The 22115-nt window shown below is 37.3% G+C and overlaps 1 protein-coding gene across 2 annotated transcripts in view; it reads right to left on the bottom strand.

Annotated features, from left to right (window-relative positions):
• The window catches only part of ANXA1 (annexin A1), a 190630-nt gene that overhangs the window by 161796 nt on the left and 6719 nt on the right, over positions 1 to 22115 (bottom strand). Inside the window, exon 2 of one of the 2 annotated variants that reach the window (XM_055141731.1) lies at positions 1511 to 2145. In XM_055141731.1, coding sequence (XP_054997706.1) covers positions 1511 to 1671 — 161 coding nt within the window. In that variant the 5' untranslated portion in view covers positions 1672 to 2145. Of the gene's footprint in view, positions 1 to 1510; positions 2146 to 22115 lie in introns of those variants that run through there. The other variant, XM_055141738.1, reaches the window with a different exon arrangement.

The following is a 22115-nucleotide window of genomic DNA, read 5'->3' on the forward strand; positions in this document are numbered from 1 at the left end:
GAAATGAACTCTAGTGTAAAAAGTCAAGCCTATGATTCCACTTGTATGAGCTTACAGATTTAAAAATTAAAAATAAGTTGATTAAACAAAATAATAAAGAATTTTTGAGCTCTACTACCAAATATTAATGAGTCAAGGAAAGGGAATCTTTAAAGGTTGGGGGCAGAGGGTAGATCTCAGAACAAACAAGACACATGATCTGATTTTCAATTATGCAGATATGAAACGTATATAATGTTATATGCAATGATACTTTAATAAAAATCTAGTGAAAATTGGAGTTTTTACGGAAAAAATCCAAATACAGATTTTAAAAAAAAGTTTGTCTCTAAACAATGCAACAGGTACAATATATGAAACGTCTTCCCCCCCCCATTAGAAAGAAAACAGATGAGGGCTACATTGGCATTTTTTCTCATATAATATGATAATTACATAAAGCCTAATCATTAATAATAATGATGACTTTTAATTTTACTATTATTATGTGCCAGCTCCAACGTTAATTACTAACCTTCACTTGCTTTTCAAACCCATGTTTTTGAACTTAATACCAAACACCAATAATTTGTCTATAACAATTGCTCTTTTACTCCATAAAATTTCACTTCTTTTGGGTCCTTGACCACTGCCTGTTTGCACATTAACAGATACTAGAAGAATTTCAAAACAAAGTGTTAATAGGTAGAGTGGCTGTATTGGAAGAAGGTTCAAGCCCTGAAAAATTATTGGGTTTTCCACCTTCCTCTCTTATTTAATTGTGGGAATTTCATTAAGCCACTATATCTCTTGGCCTCAATTTCTTCACTTGTAAAATTATCCTTTCTGCCCAGAAGACTTTGAAGGCTATCTCCAACTCCTAATTAGCAAATCTAGAAAAGAAAATATAGTAGTTTCCTGAGTGTACAGAACTGAGTTAGTTAGGCTGAAAAAGTATTTTGCCAGTTTCCATTCCAGTTAATCATTCACCCACAGATGTGATTTAATAGTATGCTATCACCTTGGGTTCCTTTTTAGCCTGAGCCCTTCTAGGGTGTTTTTTATTTTGTAATGAAATTCTTTTGGGCATTTTTCAAGACACTGAAAATCGCCAAATTCCTCAGGAATTCTAAAAGTACATTCTGTTTCTGATATATTAGTGGGAATAAACAAGGACTATGAGTTAGGAGCTTGAAGGCTTCCTAAGGATATATAACCCCACCATCAAAGATTCCAGGTACATGCAAGCCCCTTCTGAAATGAGTGAAGGAAGCAGAACATATACTAAGCTTAAGTTTTTCTAACAATTGCCAAATTTGAACACATAAGCAGCAGACTTTTCTGAGGGGCTGGTAACCATATTCACATCTTGCCTAGAGCAATTAAATCCAAATGTTTCGAGGAAAGGTGGGTGCATTTTCTGAAAGACCTAGGCAGGGCATTCCAGGTTAAGACCCTTCGGGAAAACAATTTGCTAAATAGATCAACTCACGCACGCAGCCCAATTACAATGAGGTTTTGGGAGGCTCACCTGCAATGGCAGTCTTGCAGGTCCCAGGGAGGAATCAGCCTGAGGGATCTAACCACAGAGATCTGCAGACGCTGGTAGAATCCTAGGCAGTAACTGTACCTAGGAAAGGCTGGGAGAGAATGTTCTGGGAAGGAAGACAAAGGGGTGGACCTTGGATTCATGTAGGGAGGAGTTTAGAACCGGGCTAGGGCATTCAAGGTGAACAGGAGACGGGTCCGGAAAGTGCAGCTGCCAGAATGAGTTCATAAAGCTAGAAATTTCAGGGCAAGTAGAAGGGACTGAGCACATCTGGAGCAAGGAGTTCTGGAAAGGGTAGGAAGGAAATTGATCTTGGGGAAAACACAGGCAGAAAAGGGATGAATGGATGCAATGGTAGCTTGGAGAGAAATATAGGAAAAGGCAAGGAGTAGGGAAGAATAAAAGTAGAATAGTAGATATGTGCTGTTGTTAACTGTGAATGTCAAATTCTCTCAGCAAAGCCCATGGCATGCCACAACAGAACTCACTGGCTTCTTTGGGCAAGCAAGGGCTTAGTTGGACTAAAACTAAACAAAACAGTGAAGTGTGGTGCCGTTTCTCAGGTGGGTGTACTAGAATCCTCTGGAGTCTTCATCAATAGGAGTATTGCCGTCACACTGTTAAAAGAAAAGAGGAGAGAACAGAATTAACCCTGATAAATGTGAAGGTAGAATGGATTTTGCAAGTGATACGTAAACTCAACAGCATCTGTCTCACAGGAAGAAGGGAATAGGATAAGAAATAATGTTTCTCAATATTTTCCCAACTGTTAAGGTTCCTTCTAACCTTGTTTCCCTCTTGAACCCCTTCCCCCCAATCTAACAGTTGGTCCCCTAATCTCCTACAATACCTCTTCCCTACTCAGTGGTTTTCGCATGTAGTCCCTTGGAATATCTTGGGGGCTCACAGAGCAGACATAGGGTTCCCAGTTGAGAAACACTGTTCTAAAAATTTGTTGCAATTTAGCTGACAGTGGTTTTCACAACTGGCCTGGGATCAGTGCCTTGTGCGAGTATAAAAAGATCGAATATCACCAGTCTAAAACATATTAGAATGTTATTTCAGGCAAAGCCACCTTCCTTAGGGGAAGTCAGGGGTCGTAATGGATGTCAGGGGATTGTAATACACATTATCTCACCAATGTTGACCAGGAAATTCCAGACTGACTCATTTAAAATTGTGGTTTTTGGCAGACTACAATTAAGGGTAGCTATTAAGAATTCGCACAGATAACAAACTGTTTTAGTTCTATTTTGTATATTTTTAGATGCTACTAGAGCAGTTAACTTTTACATATGATAATCAGTCACAGTTTGAATTTAAAAGAACAATTCCATCAGTGTCAGTGCGCTTCTGCTCAACTAGGTTAAGCAATAGTTTCCACCTTAAGTTTAGTTAGTTTTCCAGCTACTACTAGGTTAATGACTTGTGGTTTCGAAGCAGTGTTCATGGAGTCTGTGGCTAATCCTGGAGTCCTGGAGACATGTGGCCTTGGTTTCAATGTAGGGCCTGAGGTGTGGAGTTGCTCAGTCACTGCAGTACTGGGAACCAACAGGATCACTCTGGTAATGCAGTGCTGAACCCTCTTTTGCCCCATTAATGGACTTTCCATTTAAATCTTTGGAATCCCAGGACCCATAAAGACTCAAAGATTTGAAGTAAGTTTTGAAAAATATTATCATTGGTTAGTATATTTTGAGTTTTGTTGCTTTTTTATTTTTGTTTTATTTTTGGTGTTTGGACTACTCCCCGCCGTGCTCAGGGCTTACTCCTGGATCTGTGCTCAAGTATCATTCTTGGTGGGGCTCAGAGGACTATATGTGGTTCTGGGGATCAAACCAAGGGTAGGTGCATGCAACACAAGTGCCTACCTACTATAATCTCTCTGGATTCTATAATACTATAGTATTTCAGGGTGTCATTTTGTCTATTTTGTTATTTATTTATATAGTTTTTGGGGCCACATCCAGTGGTGTGGCTTACTCCCGGCTTTGCAATCAGGAATTATTCCTGGCCATGCCTGGGGGACTATATGGGATGCCAAGAGCGAACCTGGGTTGGCCAAGTGCAAGGCAAACAGTGATGCAATTTTATTCCTCTGAGTGTGTTTAAAACTCAAGCACCCACCGCCAAAGTTTTAGCCTTGTCTTCTCCACACATTCCTCATACCCTCCATTTTTCCTCTGTAATTCTCCACAATATTTTGGTCACAAAACTACTGACTCTAGTAATGAGGGTCCCCCCACCACCACACACACACACCAGTTAAATTGCTTTGTTTATAGCACACATACGAGTGAAACCATCTGGTAAGCATTTTTCATTTCCTTACTATTTCACCTCACATAGTAACCTTAAGATTTATCCATTTTGTTCCCAAAGGCTACTTTCCCACCAGACATATAGGACCGTGAGTCAGGTGCCTGCCTTGCACACAGCCCAGCTGGGTTCAATCCCCAGCATCCCGCAAGGTCCCTCCAGCCCAGGAGTAATCCCTGAGCACAGAGCCAGGAGTAAACCAGGAGCAAGCCACTCCTCTGGGTGTGGCTAAACAAACATTTTAGAAAACACACCCCTGAATTTTTTTCAATGGCACAGCTGTGTTCTATTGAGTGTGTATCCCAAACTTTCCTTTGTCAGTCATCATCTATCTGCAGCTGGTATTACAGGGATTTCACGTTTGGGGTGTTAGAAATAATGCTGCTATAAACATAGGAGTGCAGATATACCCTTGGATTAATGTGATCATATCCTCTGTATGTAATGGCACTACTTTATATACTGTCTTTTAAATTTTGATTTATTTATTCTTTTTTATGAGGTTGTGCATTTTTCTGCCACAATTAACCTACTTAGGAGCTATTCCTACCACTTTTGGGAGCACTTAACACTTCTGCATGTGCCGGGGTATCCTGTATGTTAAATATGTGCACTAAACCTTCTGAATTATCTCCTTGGTACTCTATTTTTTAAAATAATCTCCATACTATCTTTCATAAATGCACTAATTTATGTTCACACCAAGAAAGTACTGAAGTTCTCTCCATATCCTTGCCAACACTAATTTGTGGCCTTTTATATCCTGATAATTCTCATTTTAACATGACATCTCATTGTTGTTTTGATTTGTATTTACTTAATAACCAGTGATGACAGTTTTTCAACTTTCTGTTGTCTGTCTATATTTCTTCTTTGAACAAGTGTCTGTTCAACTTCTCTGTTTTTTTATGGGGTTTTCTTTTTGTTGTTGAGTTTTGTAAGTGCTTTACATATATTTGATATTAGTCCTCTGTCAGATGCTGGATGTGCAAATAATTTTTTTTTTTTTGCTTTTTGGGTCACACCCAGCGATGCTCAGGGGTTACTCCTGGCTTTGCATTCAGGAATTACTCCTGGCGGTGCTTGGGGGACCATATGGGATGCCGGGGATCGAACCCGGGTCGGCCGCTTGCAAGGCGAATGCCCTACCTGCTGTGCTATCGCTCCGGCCCCTGTGCAAATAATTTTTCACATAAAGTCAGGTGTCTTCTCATTTTAGTCATGGTTGGTTTTGCAGTGCAGAAGATTTTTAGTTTGGCATAGTCCCGTTTATTTTTTATTTTTCTGTCAAATGCAATGGAGTTTGATCATTGACGATACCTCTGAGATTGATATCAAGAAAATATCTTTCTATGTTTTCTTCTCTGTATTTTATGGATTAAGGTATAACATCAAGGGTTTTTAATTGAATTTTGTGTATTGTACGAGGTTGTGGTCCAATTTCATGATTTGGTATGTAACTACCTGTTGAGAAGCTTTCTTTCCTCCACTCTATGCCATTCACTTATTATGAACTTTCTACATATCAAAGGATATAATTCTGAGATCACAATTCTATTCTATTGGTATGAAAGTCTGCTTTTACTTCATTTTTGTAAAGTTTTGATTGCTATAACTTTATGATAAAATTATGATAAAATATATGATATACTTTAAAGTCATTGAATACAATGCCTGTGTTATTTTTCTCCCAGATTTCCTTGACTATTCTGGGAATTTTATGGTTTAACACAAATTTTACTAATATTTGTTCTGTGTTCTTGAAGAATTTCATTGGAATTTTTATAGAGACTGCATTAAATTTTCACTATGCTTAAGTAGGTTGGTCATTTTTATCAACATTAGTTATTATAATCAAAAACATTATTTTTTCCATTTATAAGTTTTTTTCTATTTCTATTAATGGGGACAAATTGAATGCCCTTAATACTGCTGAACTAGAACACTGAAAAATAGAAAAATTGTATATTTTATGTTATGTGCATTTTAACTCAGTAGCACCAAAAAGAAAATTTTCTTAAATTCTGAAAGTAGAAATTGTAATTCTTTACACTCTGCCTTTTTCAGCCCATACTATGATAACACATCTCCATCTTATTTGTTTGTTTTACATTTCTCTGAAATGATGGTATGATAAAAATCTGAACATATTGTGAAGGTTTTCTTGACAATCTTCTTTTGTTTATTTCTAAATATATTATATACACATTTGGTTTAATCCTTCATTTATATATCACTGCTAAACATTTTAGAGTTTTATAAGCTGGGATTCTCTTCGCCATATTTGAGTATTTAAATTTTCTTAAATAAATATAAAAGCCACTTTGTTTATGAAACAATTTTAAAGTCTACTTAAATTTCAGGAATATTGACTGTATTAATAGTTCTGTGTTTTTTCTGAGTAAACAGTGACTCAATTTAGAGGACTGAAGAAAAACCACACAAGAGAAAAATAATTCCTTCATTCTAAGAATGATTCATTAATTCTAGGAAGATGTTTTTCCTGCTATTTTATTCAGTTTCCTGATACTGTCATTAGAAAGCATCTATTCTATTTTTAATAATACCATTTTGGGTTCAAATTGCCTAGACTTAAAAACATACTTTTTTGTAAAGTTAATTGATCCTTCCTAGTTAAGAAATAAAACATATTTTCCATGCTTATCTTGATTTGTTTACCTATTTCTACTCTACAGAAACCCATGTTCTCTCTTGAATACACACTTCTCCCTTTCTCTCCCCTCACATATTTCTAAATAAGTTTCAACAACAACAAAACAACTATCTTGCTTCACCAAAACAAATAAGATTTTTGCTTATCTGTGGGATAAGGACCAAATGGGAGGAGTCATTGGGAAGACAGTGGATACTCTGGTGGAGGGTATGGTTTTAGAACAATGTACCAATGAAACTCTCATTAAATTAAACTCTCACTAAGTCACAAGATGTCAAAAAAAGGGGATGGAAGGAAACACAGATTTTTAAAATAATCGTTAAATAAACATTGTTGCAGCTATTACTCAAATTGCCCAGTGATGTTCTTTTTTAAAAAAAAAAAACAATACATTCTCAGTCATTGCTATTTTTCGATGAGGCATTTGTTATCATATTTTAAAATAGGAGTTTGTTTAGTGGTTCCCTATAATTTATGTTCAAGTTATGTGTGCCTCCTAAGGTAGTTTGCAGCTATCATATTTACAGCCAATTAATGTTGGGGCTAGGATTTGTTCTTGCACATTGAAAGCCTATATTGTCCTTTCAATTTATTGGAATAGTTACATATTTTCTTAACAATAGATTTAACAGAGGTTAGTAATTTGCTCTAAAATCTGCCACATAATGGAATGTGAAGTAAGGAAAGCAAATAACATCAGACTTTAACTGATTATAGGAAGCATGTATTAGTATTCATTGTATTAGTATTCATTATTCAATTTGAAAATTAGATTAATAGAAACTTTTGAAATTTAATTTGGTCTTCCTAGGATTGCCAATTTAATGACTACAAATTTTACTAGCTTATTTCTCTCCTAACTTGTTTTTCTTTCCTAAAAATTTGTTACAGAAAATAAGAGAATCAGTTCTTTTATGCAGCATTTCAAGTTTCACTAGTTATTTTTTAAATAACTCATATAAACAATTATAAAATTTCTCTTGATCCCCAAAATTTAATGCCTGAAAACTGCTCAGGGGTAATGGCTTTTATGAAATATTCTATTCTAATTGCTCAACAAATTGGCAAAGTAGATTTAAAAAATTGTAGCATGACTAAATACTAATTTTTAAGACTTTATTTTGGTCTAAGTTTTCTTATATTGTCGTATGATATAAATTGAAACCTGGACAATAATCAATTGGTTTTGCTAATTATCACAGATGGTATGGTCATGAGTATCACTAAAGCAAAAATAAGTTTTACAAATAGAAACCATATTTATCTTAGATTCACTTTGTTTAAAAAAAAACTGTGTACTCTTAGCGGTTAGGATAGAGAATGGCCCACTATGACCATGATAATTGACAATGATCACTCTGGACAAGACCTGAGTGCTGAAAGTAGGTAAAGGGTTGGATGGGTGTTTGATCATTTTGAAAACTTGTAACAATCTCACGGTGATTCAATAAAATTTTTTAAAAAAAGGGTTATGCATAATAACTTTTCAGTACCTGTATTGCAAACTGTAATTGCCAAAAGGAAAGAGAGAGAACAAGAACAAGAGCAAAAAGAAAAAAAAATGTACAGGAGAGAGAGAGAGGGAGAGAGAGAGGGGGGGGCGGGGAGGGAGGGGGGAGAGAGAGAAAGAGAGAGAGAGAGAGAGAGAGAGAGATGTCTGCCATAGAGGCAGACTGGGGGCGTGTAGAGGGAAGAAAATGGGGAAATTTGGTGGTGGGGAATGTACACTGGTGAAGGGACAGGTGTTAAAACATTGTATTTCTGAAACCCAATCATGAACAACTTGATAACTTTGTATTTCACGGTAAGTTAAAGAAATAAATAAAATCTGTGTACTCTTTGAAAAGTATGATTGGCCTTATTTTGATCAAATCTCGGAAAAGACACAGCTTCTCAGTATAAATTACTATGGTACCTACATATGTAAGTTAATTTCATTAGCTAGTGTCAGTAACATATTTCAGTTATCATTATACATTTTAATAGCCCAAATCCTGGAAATCTATGGCCTTTATCAAAGAATTAGGTGCTGATAAAAAATGTCAAGTCACTTTTTCTTCCATCAGAAATTTTTAAGGATGTGGGTTACTTAATTAGAAACCCATCATTAGTGCTTTTTAAGAATAAAATATAATAAAAATTGAAATATGTTTTGAATCATATAATGTACATATGTAGAGAAAGAATGATCAAAAGCTCACAGTTTGTGTCTAACTTCAATGTGATACACTTGATTTTAGCCATAAGGCCCAGAAGCAATTCTTTATTTGTGTGTCTTTGTAATTTCTTTAATTAATCTTTTTTTTTAAATTTTATTGAATCAGCATGAGATAGTTACAAGTTTTCATGTTTGGGTTACAATCTCACGATGATCAAACACACATTCCTCCACTAGTGCACATTCCCCACCACCAATATCCTGGGTATACCCCCCCTTTCCCACCCTTCCCCTGCGTCATGACAGACAATAGTCCCTATACTCTCTCTCCTTTTGGGCATTCTAGCTTGCAACACAGACACTGAGAGGTCATCATGTTTGGTCCATTATCTACTTTTGGCATGCATCTCCCATCCCAACTGGTTCCTCCAGCCATCATTTTCTTAGCGATCTCTTCTCTATTCCATCTGCCTTCTCCCCTCCACTCATGAAACAGTCTTCCAGCTATGGGGCAACCCCCCTAGCCCTTTTATCTACTGTCCTTAGTTGTCAGCCTCATGTGATGTTATTTTATACTCCACAAATGAGTGCAGTTCCTCTATGTCTGTCCCTCTCGTTCTGACTCATTTCACTTAGCATGATACTCTCCATGTTTATCCATTTATTAGCAAATTTCATGACTTTATCTCTCCTAACAGCTGCATAGTATTCCATTGTGTAGATGTACCAAAGTTTCTTTAACCAGTCATCTGTTTTAGGGCACTCGGGTTGTTTCCATATTTTGGCTATTGTGAACAGTGCTGCAATGAATATATAGGTACAGATGTCATTTCTACTGTGCTCTTTTGCATCCTCGTGATACACATAGGAAAGGAAGAGATCAAGTTATCACTATTTGCAGACGATATGATACTAGGAAAACCCTAAAGACTCTACAGAAAAGCTCCTAGAAACAATAAGTGGATATAGTAAAGTGGCAGGCTACAAAATCAACACCCAAAAGTCCATGGCTTTCTTATATACAACTAATGAAAGAGAAGAAAGAGACATTAAAAAAACAATCCTGTTCACAATAGTACCTCAAAAAACCAAGTACCTTGGAATCAACTTAACCAAAGAGGTGATTGACCTATACAAGGAAAATTACAAAATACTACTTCAATAAATAAAGGAGGACACTAGGAAATGGAGACACAACCCCTGCTCATGGATAGGAAGAATTAACATTATCAAAATGGCAATACTGCCCAAAGCGGTATTTAATTTAATGCAGTCCCTATCAGGATACCCATGACATTTTTTAAAGAAATAGACAAAACACTCCTTAAATTTATATGGAACAATAACCCCCCATGAATATCAAAAGCAATCCTTGGAAAAATGAAGATGGGGGACATCACCTTCCCCAACTTCAAACTCTACTGCAAAGCAGTAATAATTAAAACAGCATGGTATTGGGATAAAAACAGGCCTGCGACCAATGGAACAGAGTTGAATATCCTGTCACAGACCCCCAAATATATGGCCATTTAATCTTTGACAAAGGAGCAAGAAATGCAAAGTGGAACAAGGAAAGCCTCTTCAGCAAGTGTTGCTGGGAAAACTGGATAGCTACCTGTAAAAAAATGAACTCTGACCTCTGTCTAATACAAGGCACAAAAGCCAGAAGCAAATATAACTTCAATGTGGAGTGCAAATCAGGAATTTCTTTCAAAGAAAGCCCTCTGAAAAAAAGTTCCTGGCATCTACTAGGGATTGTTGAAATCATTTCTCCTGCCGTTAGTGGGCATTGTGTTTTTTGGTAATAACTTAAGATAATACTTTTGCCTAAATGATAATCTTCAATTATGAGTTATGAAAAAGCAGAATAAGCTCTGGTTTTTCAATTTTACTTTGTTTTTCAGTGTGGGTTTTTTACATGATTTTAACAAACACTTTTATCCTTCTTATATAATAAGGATTAGTATCCTGGATGCTAACCAAAAGAGAACTGGTTATAGAAATATTTAGGAAGGAATTTAATCTCCTATTGGCACTTTACTGATATTTTAATTCCAAGTCCTTAGATATATGATGATTCTTCCATGATTACTGTTTAGAAAAAGGGTTTTCTTAATATCAAGGCTATATAAAACATTAATAGAACTGTACAAGAAAAGAAACTCCACCCCATCAAAAACTGGGGAGAAGAAACGAACAGAAGCTTCCTCAAAAAGAAAATACAAATGGCCAGAAGGCACATAAAAAGCACTCCATATTGCTAATCATCAGAGAGATGCAAAACAACAATGAGATACCATCTCACACCAAAGAGGCTGGCACACATCCAAAAGAACAAAAACAACCAGTGCTGGTATGGATGTGGGGAGAAAGGGACTCTTTTTCATTGTTGGTGGGAATGCTGACTGGCCCAGCCTTTTGGAAAACAATATGGACAGTTTCTCAAACACTAGAAATTGAACTTTCATATAACCCAGCAATACCACATCTGGGAATATATCCCAAGGGTGCAAAAAAGCACAGTATAAATGACATCTGCACCTATATATTCATTGCAGCACAGTTAACAATAGCCAGAATCTAGAAACAACCCAAGTGCCCTAGAATAGATAACTGGTTAAAGAAACTTTGGTACACCTACACAATGGAATACTATGCAGCTGTTAGGGAAAATGAAGTCACAAAATTTTCTTATAAGTAGATGGTCATGAAGAGTATTATGGTAAATGAAATAAGTCAGAAAGGGAGGGACAAACATAGAATGACTGAACTCATTTGTGGAATATCAAATATCATAATATGAGACTAACACCCAAGGACAGTAGAGACAAGGTCCAGGAATATTGCTCCACAATTGGAACCCTGTCTTATCAGCTGGGAAAGATGGCAGCTGGCATGGAGAAGGGATCACTAAGTCAATGATGGTTGGAGGGATCTCTCAGGATGGGAGATGTGTACCATCTCCCATAGATAATATTGTTCATAAAGAACCAAACATGATAACCTCTCAGTATCTGTATTGAAAACCATAATGCCCATAAGTAGAGAGAGTGTAAGAGGGAAATTGTCTGCCATGGAGGCAGGGGCAGGGTTGGGATGGGGGGATACTGGGGACACTGGTGGTGGAAATTTTTCACTGGTGGAGTGATGGGTGTTTGATCACTGTATGACTGAAACTCAGACAAGAAAGTTTTGTAACTGCAGCTCATGGTGATTCAATAAAAAAGAAAAGAAAAGAAAAAGAAAAAGCGTTTTCCTTCTCCCCTAAGAGAACATATTGCATATGTATAAAGTTTTACTTGTCACTTGCCAGTCCTACTAGATTGTGAGCTCCCAGAATCTTCTTTTTCATCAGATGTATTGAGATATGTGCATAAATTATGAATGGGCCAGAGTGCTTAAGGTCAATTTGAAGATGCATGAAATAATAAAAAAAAATAATTCTCTGTACTAACTGTATCTAGAGTTTGTGCCACAGAAATCTTATCTGAGCTCAGCATTCAGCTATCATTTCTCTGCCATAAAGCCAAGTCTGGTTTGTTTCCTGAGTTCTAATCAGATACCTTTAACTGTCCCTCAAAACCTTTAGCTCTTTGTTTGCAAGACTTTAACCTGTCTTCTACTCACATTATACTTTTCATTTGACTGTCCAATTTTTTCCCTAAAGCACTGTCATTCCCTGTACATAACCTCCAGGCTCAGTAATTTCACATTCCTTTCTCCTCACTAACCACGTCCAGTGAGTTATCCTGTTCTGTTTACTTATTCTTCAAACCGTATTATTTCTCCTCTCTATTATTTTTACCCGAGGTTAAGTTTTAGTATCTTGAGAAACACTTTATTTCTCTCCTATACTTTAGTCTCTTGCCTTTAATATAGACAGGTTAGAAACAGAGAAATAGTACAGCATGTAGGGGGCTAACCTTGCACATGGCTGGCCTGGGTTTGACCCTGGCACTTCAATGATCGCTTGAGCACCATTAGAAGTGATCCCTGAACACAGAGCCAAGAGTCAGTCCTGAGCACTGCTTGGGATGCCTTCCCCCCGCCAGAATTTTTAAATAAATGAGCTAAACATCAAAAATATTTCTTTAATACAAATGGCCAAAAAGCACTTGAAAAAATGCTCCACATCACTAGTCATCAGGGAGATGCAAATCAAAACTACAATGAGATATTATCTCACACCACAAAGACTGGCACCCATTCAAAAGAGCAAAAGCAACCAGTGCTGGTGTGGATGTGGGGATAAAGGGACGCTCCTTCACTGCTGGTGGGAATACCGACTGGTCCAGCCTTTCTGGAAAACAATATGGACAGTCCTTCAAAAACTAGAAATTGAGCTTCCATATGAACCCGCAATACCACTTCTGGGAATATATTATCCCGAGGATGCAAAAGAGCACAGTAGAAATGACATCTGTACCTATATATTCATTGCAGCACTGTTCACAATAGCCAAAATATGGAAACAACCCGAGTGCCCTAAAACAGATGACTGGTTAAAGAAACTTTGGTACATCTACACAATGGAATACTATGCAGCTGTTAGGAGAGATAAAGTCATGAAATTTGCTAATAAATGGATAAACATGGAGAGTATCATGCTAAGTGAAATGAGTCAGAACGAGAGGGACAGACATAGAGGAACTGCACTCATTTGTGGAGTATAAAATAACATCACATGAGGCTGACAACTAAGGACAGTAGATAAAAGGGCTAGGGGGGTTGCCCCATAGCTGGAAGACTGTTTCATGAGTGGAGGGGAGAAGGCAGATGGAATAGAGAAGAGATCGCTAAGAAAATGATGGCTGGAGGAACCAGTTGGGATGGGAGATGCATGCCAAAAGTAGATAATGGACCAAACATGATGACCTCTCAGTGTCTGTGTTGCAAGCTAGAATGCCCAAAAGGAGAGAGAGTATAGGGACTATTGTCTGTCATGACGCAGGGGAAGGGTGGGAAAGGGGGGGCATACCCGGGATATTGGTGGTGGGGAATGTGCTCTGGTGGATGGATGGGTGTTTGATCATCGTGAGATTGTAACCCAAACATGAAAGCTTGTAACTATCTCATGCTGATTCAATAAAATTTAAAATTAAAAATTTTTTTTTAATTTCTTAAATGTCCATCACTGTTTTCTTATGGTCTAGTAATTAACAAAATAAGAGATTATCTACTCCCATGAAATTTTCAGCTTAGAAATACAGAAAATTAACATTTATGAAAATGTTAAATAGTATAAATTATATGGAAAGCAGAACAGTTATGGCTTATACTCTAAACCTTCAAAAATAAGAATATTTCATTTACTTTTTAATTCCATATGCAATGAAAGAAAGCTTATGGAAATAGCTTGCAGATAAACCTCCCGAAAAAAATTCCACATCATGCTACTTTTCCATAAAAATACACTTAACAATTGCTCACCTATAAAAGAGTTCAAAGGTTTTAGCTGGGGTTGCTTAATCTGGCTTTAACCTAACTCTCTCTTGCCTTCCATTAAGAAACACAAATTCTAGCATGTCAGCCTTGATACACACTATATAGAGCTATTTGGATTCAAGACACACTTATTACAGAAGGAAATGAAAAGAAGTATGCAAGTGCGCAATCCTGGTGATTTTTTTGTCAAGGCTAACAAACTCCGAACTTTATTGAGAGCTGCACTTCCTACACTCGCCACCAGGAGGAATAACAGTTCACTAGACACCGGAATGAGGACACACTTGGTCTCATGCAGTTCGTTGCAGAGCCAACAGCACGTTCGGTTCCTTGTTCTACCCCATGCACTTGTTTTCGTTCTCCTGCGGGGATTTTTCATGACTAAAGGAGAAAATTCTTTCATAATATTAAAATAAAATTTTATTTTAGTTTACTTGATTTAATTCCTCTAACCAATATAGGTAACTTTTACACTGATTCATAGTTTCCTAGATTAGAAAGGGAGACACTAAAATATCACCAGTATTTTCAGAAAACACTTATTGTTGAAAATAGCAGTTCAGGTCCAGAGAGATAACCCGGGGGAGAAGCAGTTGCCTTGCAGGTGGCCAACACTGATTTTATCCCCTGCACCAGAAAACAGTCTACCAGGCATTATCAGGATGGTCCATGAACACAGAACCAGGAGTAATCCCTGAGCACTGATGGGTGTGACCAAATAAATAAAAACCAAATAAATATAAGAATGAACAAAATACGTGAATTTTTAAAATAGAAGTAGCAGCCCAAGGGAAAAACCAGAGATTAAATCTTTTAATCAAAATTTCTATCGCTTGTTTTACCCAATGTATTGCGTGCAATCATTTTCTACTTGACAAAAAAGGAAAAGTTTTTAACTGTGAGTAATCTCTTACTCTACATATAGATAATTCTAGAAATAAGAGATATATTATAAATAGCTTGGATCTGATCTTCCAGATTACAAATAAAAATGTCAAGTCACTCTTAAAGGCTCTCCGCTGAGATGTGACCCGAGAGGCTGCACATGTGCGGCCTTTCCGCTGCTGAATGACCATGATCCCGGAGGCCACCTATCTAATTTTGGCACCAGCAGCTTCTTGCAGAAATTTCTCTAGACTGTGAACTAAGCCACAGCCCCATGCCGCCCCAGGAGGGGAAAGGTTTTTCTCTCTCGGCTTTTCCTTTGGGTGGGGAGGGGCGGCATGGCAACTGCCATCTTGTACCACTAAAGAGAGGTACAAGCTTGCAATGATGCAATTTCTGGCAGAAATTTCCCTGGACTTAGTTACTAAAATACTAAAATGCAGAAATCCTAAACCTCATATCTCTTCATTCTCAGCAATGGAAAACAAATCATCAAATGCTTCCTTTTCAGCAGGTTTCATTTTGGGATGGAAACTCCAAACAATAACAAGAATGAGTTTTTTGTTGAAATATTGAATGTAATCAAAGTAAATATTGAATGTAATCAAAGTAAAGTGAAAATTATCAGCTACAAAGGCGGGATGTGGGGGTGGGATGGGAGATATACTGGGGTTCTTGGTGGTGGAACATGTGCACTGGTGAAGGGATGATTGTTCGATCATTGTATAACTGAGACTAAGCCTGAAAGCTTTGCAACTTTCCACATGGTGATTCAATAAAAAAAAAAATGTCAAGTCACCATGAGGTCAGATGAACAGCTAAGCTAGTTCAAAGTTTTATGCTGGTTCAATCAATACTCTCTCCATCTCCGTATCTCTTCTGTGAACATAAGAGGGAACATAACCTGAAGATTAAGTACAGCTAAACTAGCTCTTTCACAATCTGGCAAGTATTACACTAGTGATCATAATAAAAATACTGCTTTTAGTTCTAAATACTAGAAAATCCCTCAAATCCACATATGTGCTAAATCTAACAGTTATACTCAAGTCAATCTATCAGTAAGCATTTGAAGATTTAGATTGAGTAAAAAAAAACCACTATGTAAATAATAATAACAATAATATAAATAATACGTATATTTTATTTTATGCATATAAATTTGATCCTCCATCCCTCTTGGAGAGCCCAGGAAGTTATCCAGAGTATTCCACCCAAATGGCACAGCCTGGCAAGCTACCCATGGCATATTCAATATGCCAAAAACAGTAACAAGTCTCACCATGGAGAAGTTACTGGTGCCCGCTCAAGCAAATCTATGAAGATTGGGGCGTCAGTGCTACAGTGCTAAATTCTTTATATATAAATACAAAAATTACATATATATATAGATAGAAGCAAAACGTGTATTTTTATACAAGCAAACGTCTCTTTTCCTCCTCACACTGCCATGAAGGAAAAATTCAGACCCAGTTTTTTTACTTTAAACAGACTTAGCACAAATGATTCAAAACCTTCCCTCTGTCTGGCCATTGTTCCCCTAGATTATATAGTAGTCTGTCTGGTGAGTTTGATACTCATCAGTGCCAAGTGTCTTTGCTGTAGGAGGTAGCAGGTTCTGAAGTCCATGTCCATGCGTAGATTACCCATGGTCTATTGTTATTTCCCTCTTGGTCCTCACATGGAGTATGTTTTTCCTTCAGTTCAGTTTTGGTTCTTGACTAAAGGGTGTCTGCCATTGCCCCATCCTGATGTCGGTGGGCCCATGAGTGGCTTATGTGAGGCAAGACGAGTGAGATGGTCATTTTCTCCCAAGCCACCTCTGCCACACCGAGACCCAGAGTTTTGGAGTTCTTGTCTCACCTCGCAGAAAAGAGTTTCAGGAGTAGATGAGCAGTAAAGTAGAACAGATTTTATTTGGGGGTTTTTGAAGGTGAGGAGGAAGGAAAAGTGAGAGAGTAACGCACTGAAGGGAGAACCCCAGCTTCTCCAAGGGGTGAGAGAGCCCTTAGACACATCCCAGCATCAGATAGATAGGAAAGTACACATCTCAAGGAGGGAGATGTGGGTGCCCCATGTGCTCAGCTACATGGGTGCACACAGCAAACGGGCTCAGGCAGCATGTGTGCGCCCTCTCTTTGATCAAGGTGACTTTTAAAGGGTTTCTCCAAGCCACCCCTATGTGGGTTTTCTAGCAAGATAAGGGTCTGTTACTAAGGCTGTGGCTAAGTGGGTAGAGCGGTCTTCTTTGAAACTCCTTTCCTTGACCTTTGTCCTGCCGGATCTTCTATGAGAGACTGGGTTCAGCCTTCTCTGGTCTGGGCTAGCTGAGAGCTAATCAATTAAAGGAAGGAATTGAAAGTTCACCAGTAATTTTCTTCGGGCTCTTTCTGCAGGGAGGGGTCCAGTCTCCTCATATTTGGCTGCTGGAGGTCTTACCAGGTCTTGCTATATGTATCCACAGGCTAGGACAGATTTAGGACTAGTGGCTTTGTTAATTCCCAGAAATTTCATTGCCATGATGTGTGTTTAGGGTGGTGGGGGAGGGGTGGGGGCTTCCCTAACCTATCTGCCTCTGTCAATTTTATGGATCTGAAGAGTCCATGATTTACAATTTATGTTCTCATTTGTCTCTGTTGGTTGGTTATAAATTGTAACCATAGAAGTGAAATATGTAATTACAATTCATCTTTGCATTCTGTTACCCTACACTCAAGTGACTAACACACATCTCTTGGACTTTTCAAAGTGACCTGAAAATTGACACACCCAGACTTAACTCATAATCTTCTCTTTTAGGTAAAAATAAATAGGAAAAAGTCTGTTTTTAAATCAAGTGTATCAGCTTATTGGATTACTTTCTTTCTAAATTGTACAAGTTGGAAGCCAGATATTCCTCTGACTGCTACATTTCACAACTCTGAATCATCATACTTCTCTCCATATACACAACAAATTAATTCTAGAAACTTTATCTCTTACTTAAATTACTGCCATTGTTCAACATTCAATATTTACTTATTCTCTGAACTCTGCTCACCATGTGAACTCACCATGTGATTACCAGAGAAATCTTTTCTGCCCCATTGATGATGTTCTGTTTTTATTTCAATAAAGACAATGTTAGTGGTTTAGCTTCTAATAAGGATAATTACAAAGCCCTAAAACATTTCATAAGTGTTTTAGGTATTTAGTTGTAATAAGTGATTTGCAATATTACAACTTTCAATGTTATTACTATGATGAAAAATAAGGCCATAGGCAACATATTCACAAACTTACATAAATTCACAAAATTACATAAATAATTGTAAACCTATTTACCTTTATGTTCTCTTACTTGGATTTTCTTAGAGCCATTGGAATTCCAATGATATTTTGTTACACTTATATTTCTTCTCACCAAAGGATATTCAAACAATTTCTTCCTTTCTCACAGGGATACTTCTCTATTATACCTTCACCTTTTTGACTCACCCTCATTTTTGTATACTGGTCCAAGAAAATTATCTGTAAGTTACATATGTTTTTTGAGTCTCTTGATATCATGTGGACTCTTTCTAAAGGACATAAATTTGTATGTGTGCAATTACCTTAAAATTGTCTAAGTTATGTGTATTTTGTTCATTCACAACACTTCTATGTACAGGGAATCATATATTTTGTTTTTATTTTTCATTGCATTTTCAAAGTTCAATGCCCAGTACATACTTTGTGCCTAGTGATTTCACATTGACTATAGATTAAGCAAATTCAGGCATAAAATAAATAATTCTCACTCAAACTACCACGAGCTTTCAACGTTTCATTCCTGTATCTACTAAGTACTATCTCCATAAATAGCTGCTAGTGATAATTGTCTCTTTCCATATAATCTCTAAATCCCTACCCTTTTTGTTGTATACCTGGTATCCTTCCTAGTGCTACTAATTACCTCTATTTGAACATGTTATTATATTCTGGGGTTTATAGCTTTTCTTTGGTTTTCCAAAATGCACATGTAACAGGATGAATATAGTTCTCCAGTTCAAAACCACTTGGAACACACTTTTTTCTAGAACAAATTCTTCTTTTGACTGGCTGAGGTAAGCAAAACCACGATACTCTGGAAAAATCATGGGGGCAACTCAGTTGAAAGTTATAAAAGAAACACTGGGGGTAACATATGTTTGGTAATTTGAGAAAGATTCCAAGGAAATAGTTGTCACTGCTGGCTTCTGACTGCTACTGGGGATTGAAGTTAATTTGTATGGACAATTTAACAGTTCTTTGTTTATGTGATATTAAATAATAAAACACTTGAAATAATGTTTCAATGAAACATTAAAAATAATGAAAAGGTAACGGTTGGCTGGGGTGAAAATACAATAGGTAAGGAACTTGCCTTGCACACAGCTGACCTGGGTTCAGTTCCTAGCATTCCATAACGTTCCCAGATGCCAGGAGAGATCCTTGAAAACAGAGCTGAGAGTAAACCCAGAGCAGGACTAGGTGTGGAAAGCAAGTAAATAAATCAAAGGTAAAGGTCAATTACATTAGATTAGAGCAACATCTGTTCCTTTTTATTTTGAACCATAAAGTTATATTTGATAAGACATGATTATAGAGGTTCTTATTTTTACCAATATTGAATATACCTGCTTACTATCCTTGTCTGATTTTGGCATTCTTGGCTACTCTAAATGCTAAGCAGGAAAATACTAGACTTTGATGGAGTGACAAGTTATCTCCTTATAGTGCCATGACCTTGGAGTGTTCCAGTTAGCTCCCGGCTTCAGAAGATGATGTTCTTTTCTTTAGAAACCCCTTTCAGGGAAGGTCGAGTGAATGTGGAGGATGCGCTTACACACAAAGACTCTGTTTCAGGTAATCTGCAAGAAAGCAGCCTGCCCTTGGATACCAAGAGTGGATGCTTTTGTTTTTAGTTTGGACCTAGTTGAAAAGCCACATTGAGTAACAAAATGAGATAGTAAAATTCCTCAATTATTGAAAAATGCATGGCATTCTTTAGCCTGTGCTCACTATGACTATGACAGATAAGAATTTAAAGGGACACTTGTCTTCAGTAATCTTCCCCTAATACTTTAAAATAAAATCTAGCAAAATTTTTCAAGAGCACTTATAACTTATCAACTGAGAAGACAATTGAATTTTGGAAATTAAGCCCATCTACTAACTCAAATTATTGATTACCACCATCTCCCCTAAGTAGGACAAGTAAAGAATTTATAAAAATACAGTGTAAAACATATAAAAGTATAAAATACAGTCTGAGGACTATTGACTTAAAGAAGGTTCTACATCCTATAAACAGTTGATTTTTGTTATCCTTTTGGCTGTTGTTCTTGTTGTTCATTTATCTGAGGGACTGTTTCTTTATTTCAAAAAGACACGTGTCAATTTTCAGTGTCAAAACAATTGCATCACTGGTTTCTCTTTCTCCCAAGGAGGCCATACCAAAGGAGAAGGTACTTTAAGCCAATAAGCATCCAGTGGATGCACACCTCACAGAACTCACAGAACCTCACTTTTAAAAAAAGGGTAACTGAGTAGGGAAAGAAAATTTTCAAAGGTCAACTGCCAACCCAAACAGGGTGGTCGCCTCTGTGCTCCAACCTAGAGAAGCAAAGATTCAAAATAACATAAGATGTTTCGTACATAAGCTATTCAAGATTTCTCCAGCACTAACAGATACAAAGCACCATGTGATGGCACTTTCAGAGAACAACAGCATTAGACCCAGAAAAGGGCAAGGAGAGAGTTTCAAAAGGCAAAATCTAGGGGGAAATGTTTTCTTTCTCTCTCTCTCTTTCTCTATTTCTTTCTTTCTTTCTTTTCTTTCTTTCTTTCTTTCTTTCTTTCTTTCTTTCTTTCTTTCTTTCTTTCTTTCTTTCTTTCTTTCTTTCTTTCTTTCTTTCTTTCTTTCTTTCTTTCTTTCTAAGAAGTAGGAGAGCAAATAAGTAGACACTCCTCACAAATGATACATGATTTCATTCTTCTGGGAAAGCAGATGGAACAAGGATTTGGTTTGGGGGTCTCATCATCTTAATTTGTGAGTCGCGTCATTGTGCTGTCATTTGTTTGAGCTCACTTAAGCTCAGGGCTTCCTCCTGGCTCTGGGCTCAGGGATCACTCCTGATGATGCTCAGGATGCTCGCTGGACCACACGGGGTGCAGAGATCAGAGCCCAGTGGGTCATGTGCAAGGCAAGTGTTTTACTGGCTGTCCTTTCTCTCACCCCTACGGCCACTTCTGATTTAACAACAAGAAAGAGAAGAAAAGAAAAAAAGAAAGAAAGTTTCCCAGAGATACCTTAAAGCTGAAAACCTAAAGAGCCCCTTTTTTGGTTAACTTTTCTTGGGACTCCCCTCTCCTTCACCCCAGCCAGTCCTTGTAAGGAGCCTTCCAGTGGATCTTTCTGTATACAGTTTGTGTTTTTATGTTGATATTTAAAGATTAAGAGTTCCATAAACTTAATTTGGCAAATCAATGTATCACTATATGACTGTCATCCCGTTGCTCATGGATTTGCTCAAGTGGGCACCAGTAACATCTCCATTGTGAGACTTGTTACTGTTTTTGGCATATCTAATACACCACAGGTAGCTTGCCAGGCTCTGCCATGCAGGGGAGACAGTCTCAATAGCTTGCCAGGCTCTCTGAGAGGGACAGATGAATCGAACCTGGGTCAGTCATGTGCAAGGCAAATGCCCTACCCGCTGTACTATCGCAAAAACTTCTTGACTCCAGATTTCCAATTAGCACAAAAATTCATTGATCCATCAGTGTAGCACAAGTTAAAGACATTCCTATAAACCATTTTTTGAGAGCGTATTTCTGAGAGGAGAGCTTTGATTCTGTATGAGGCTATGGAAAGGCAATAACTGGTCATCAGATCAAAACTGAAGAAATGTAAATACTAAACTATGAATTGGATATACATCTTGATTGGGTATGTGCTATTGAATTTTAAAACTGTCACTGTCACTGTCAGTGTCAATGTCAGTGTCATTGCTTATTGATTTGCTTGAGCAGGCACCAGTAATTTCACCGTTGTGAGACTTGTTACTGTTTTTTACTTTTCAAATTTAAGTTCCCACACACAT

This window comes from Sorex araneus, chromosome 1 (genome assembly GCF_027595985.1).
Source record: "Sorex araneus isolate mSorAra2 chromosome 1, mSorAra2.pri, whole genome shotgun sequence".
Taxonomy (NCBI): Eukaryota; Metazoa; Chordata; class Mammalia; order Eulipotyphla; family Soricidae; genus Sorex; species Sorex araneus.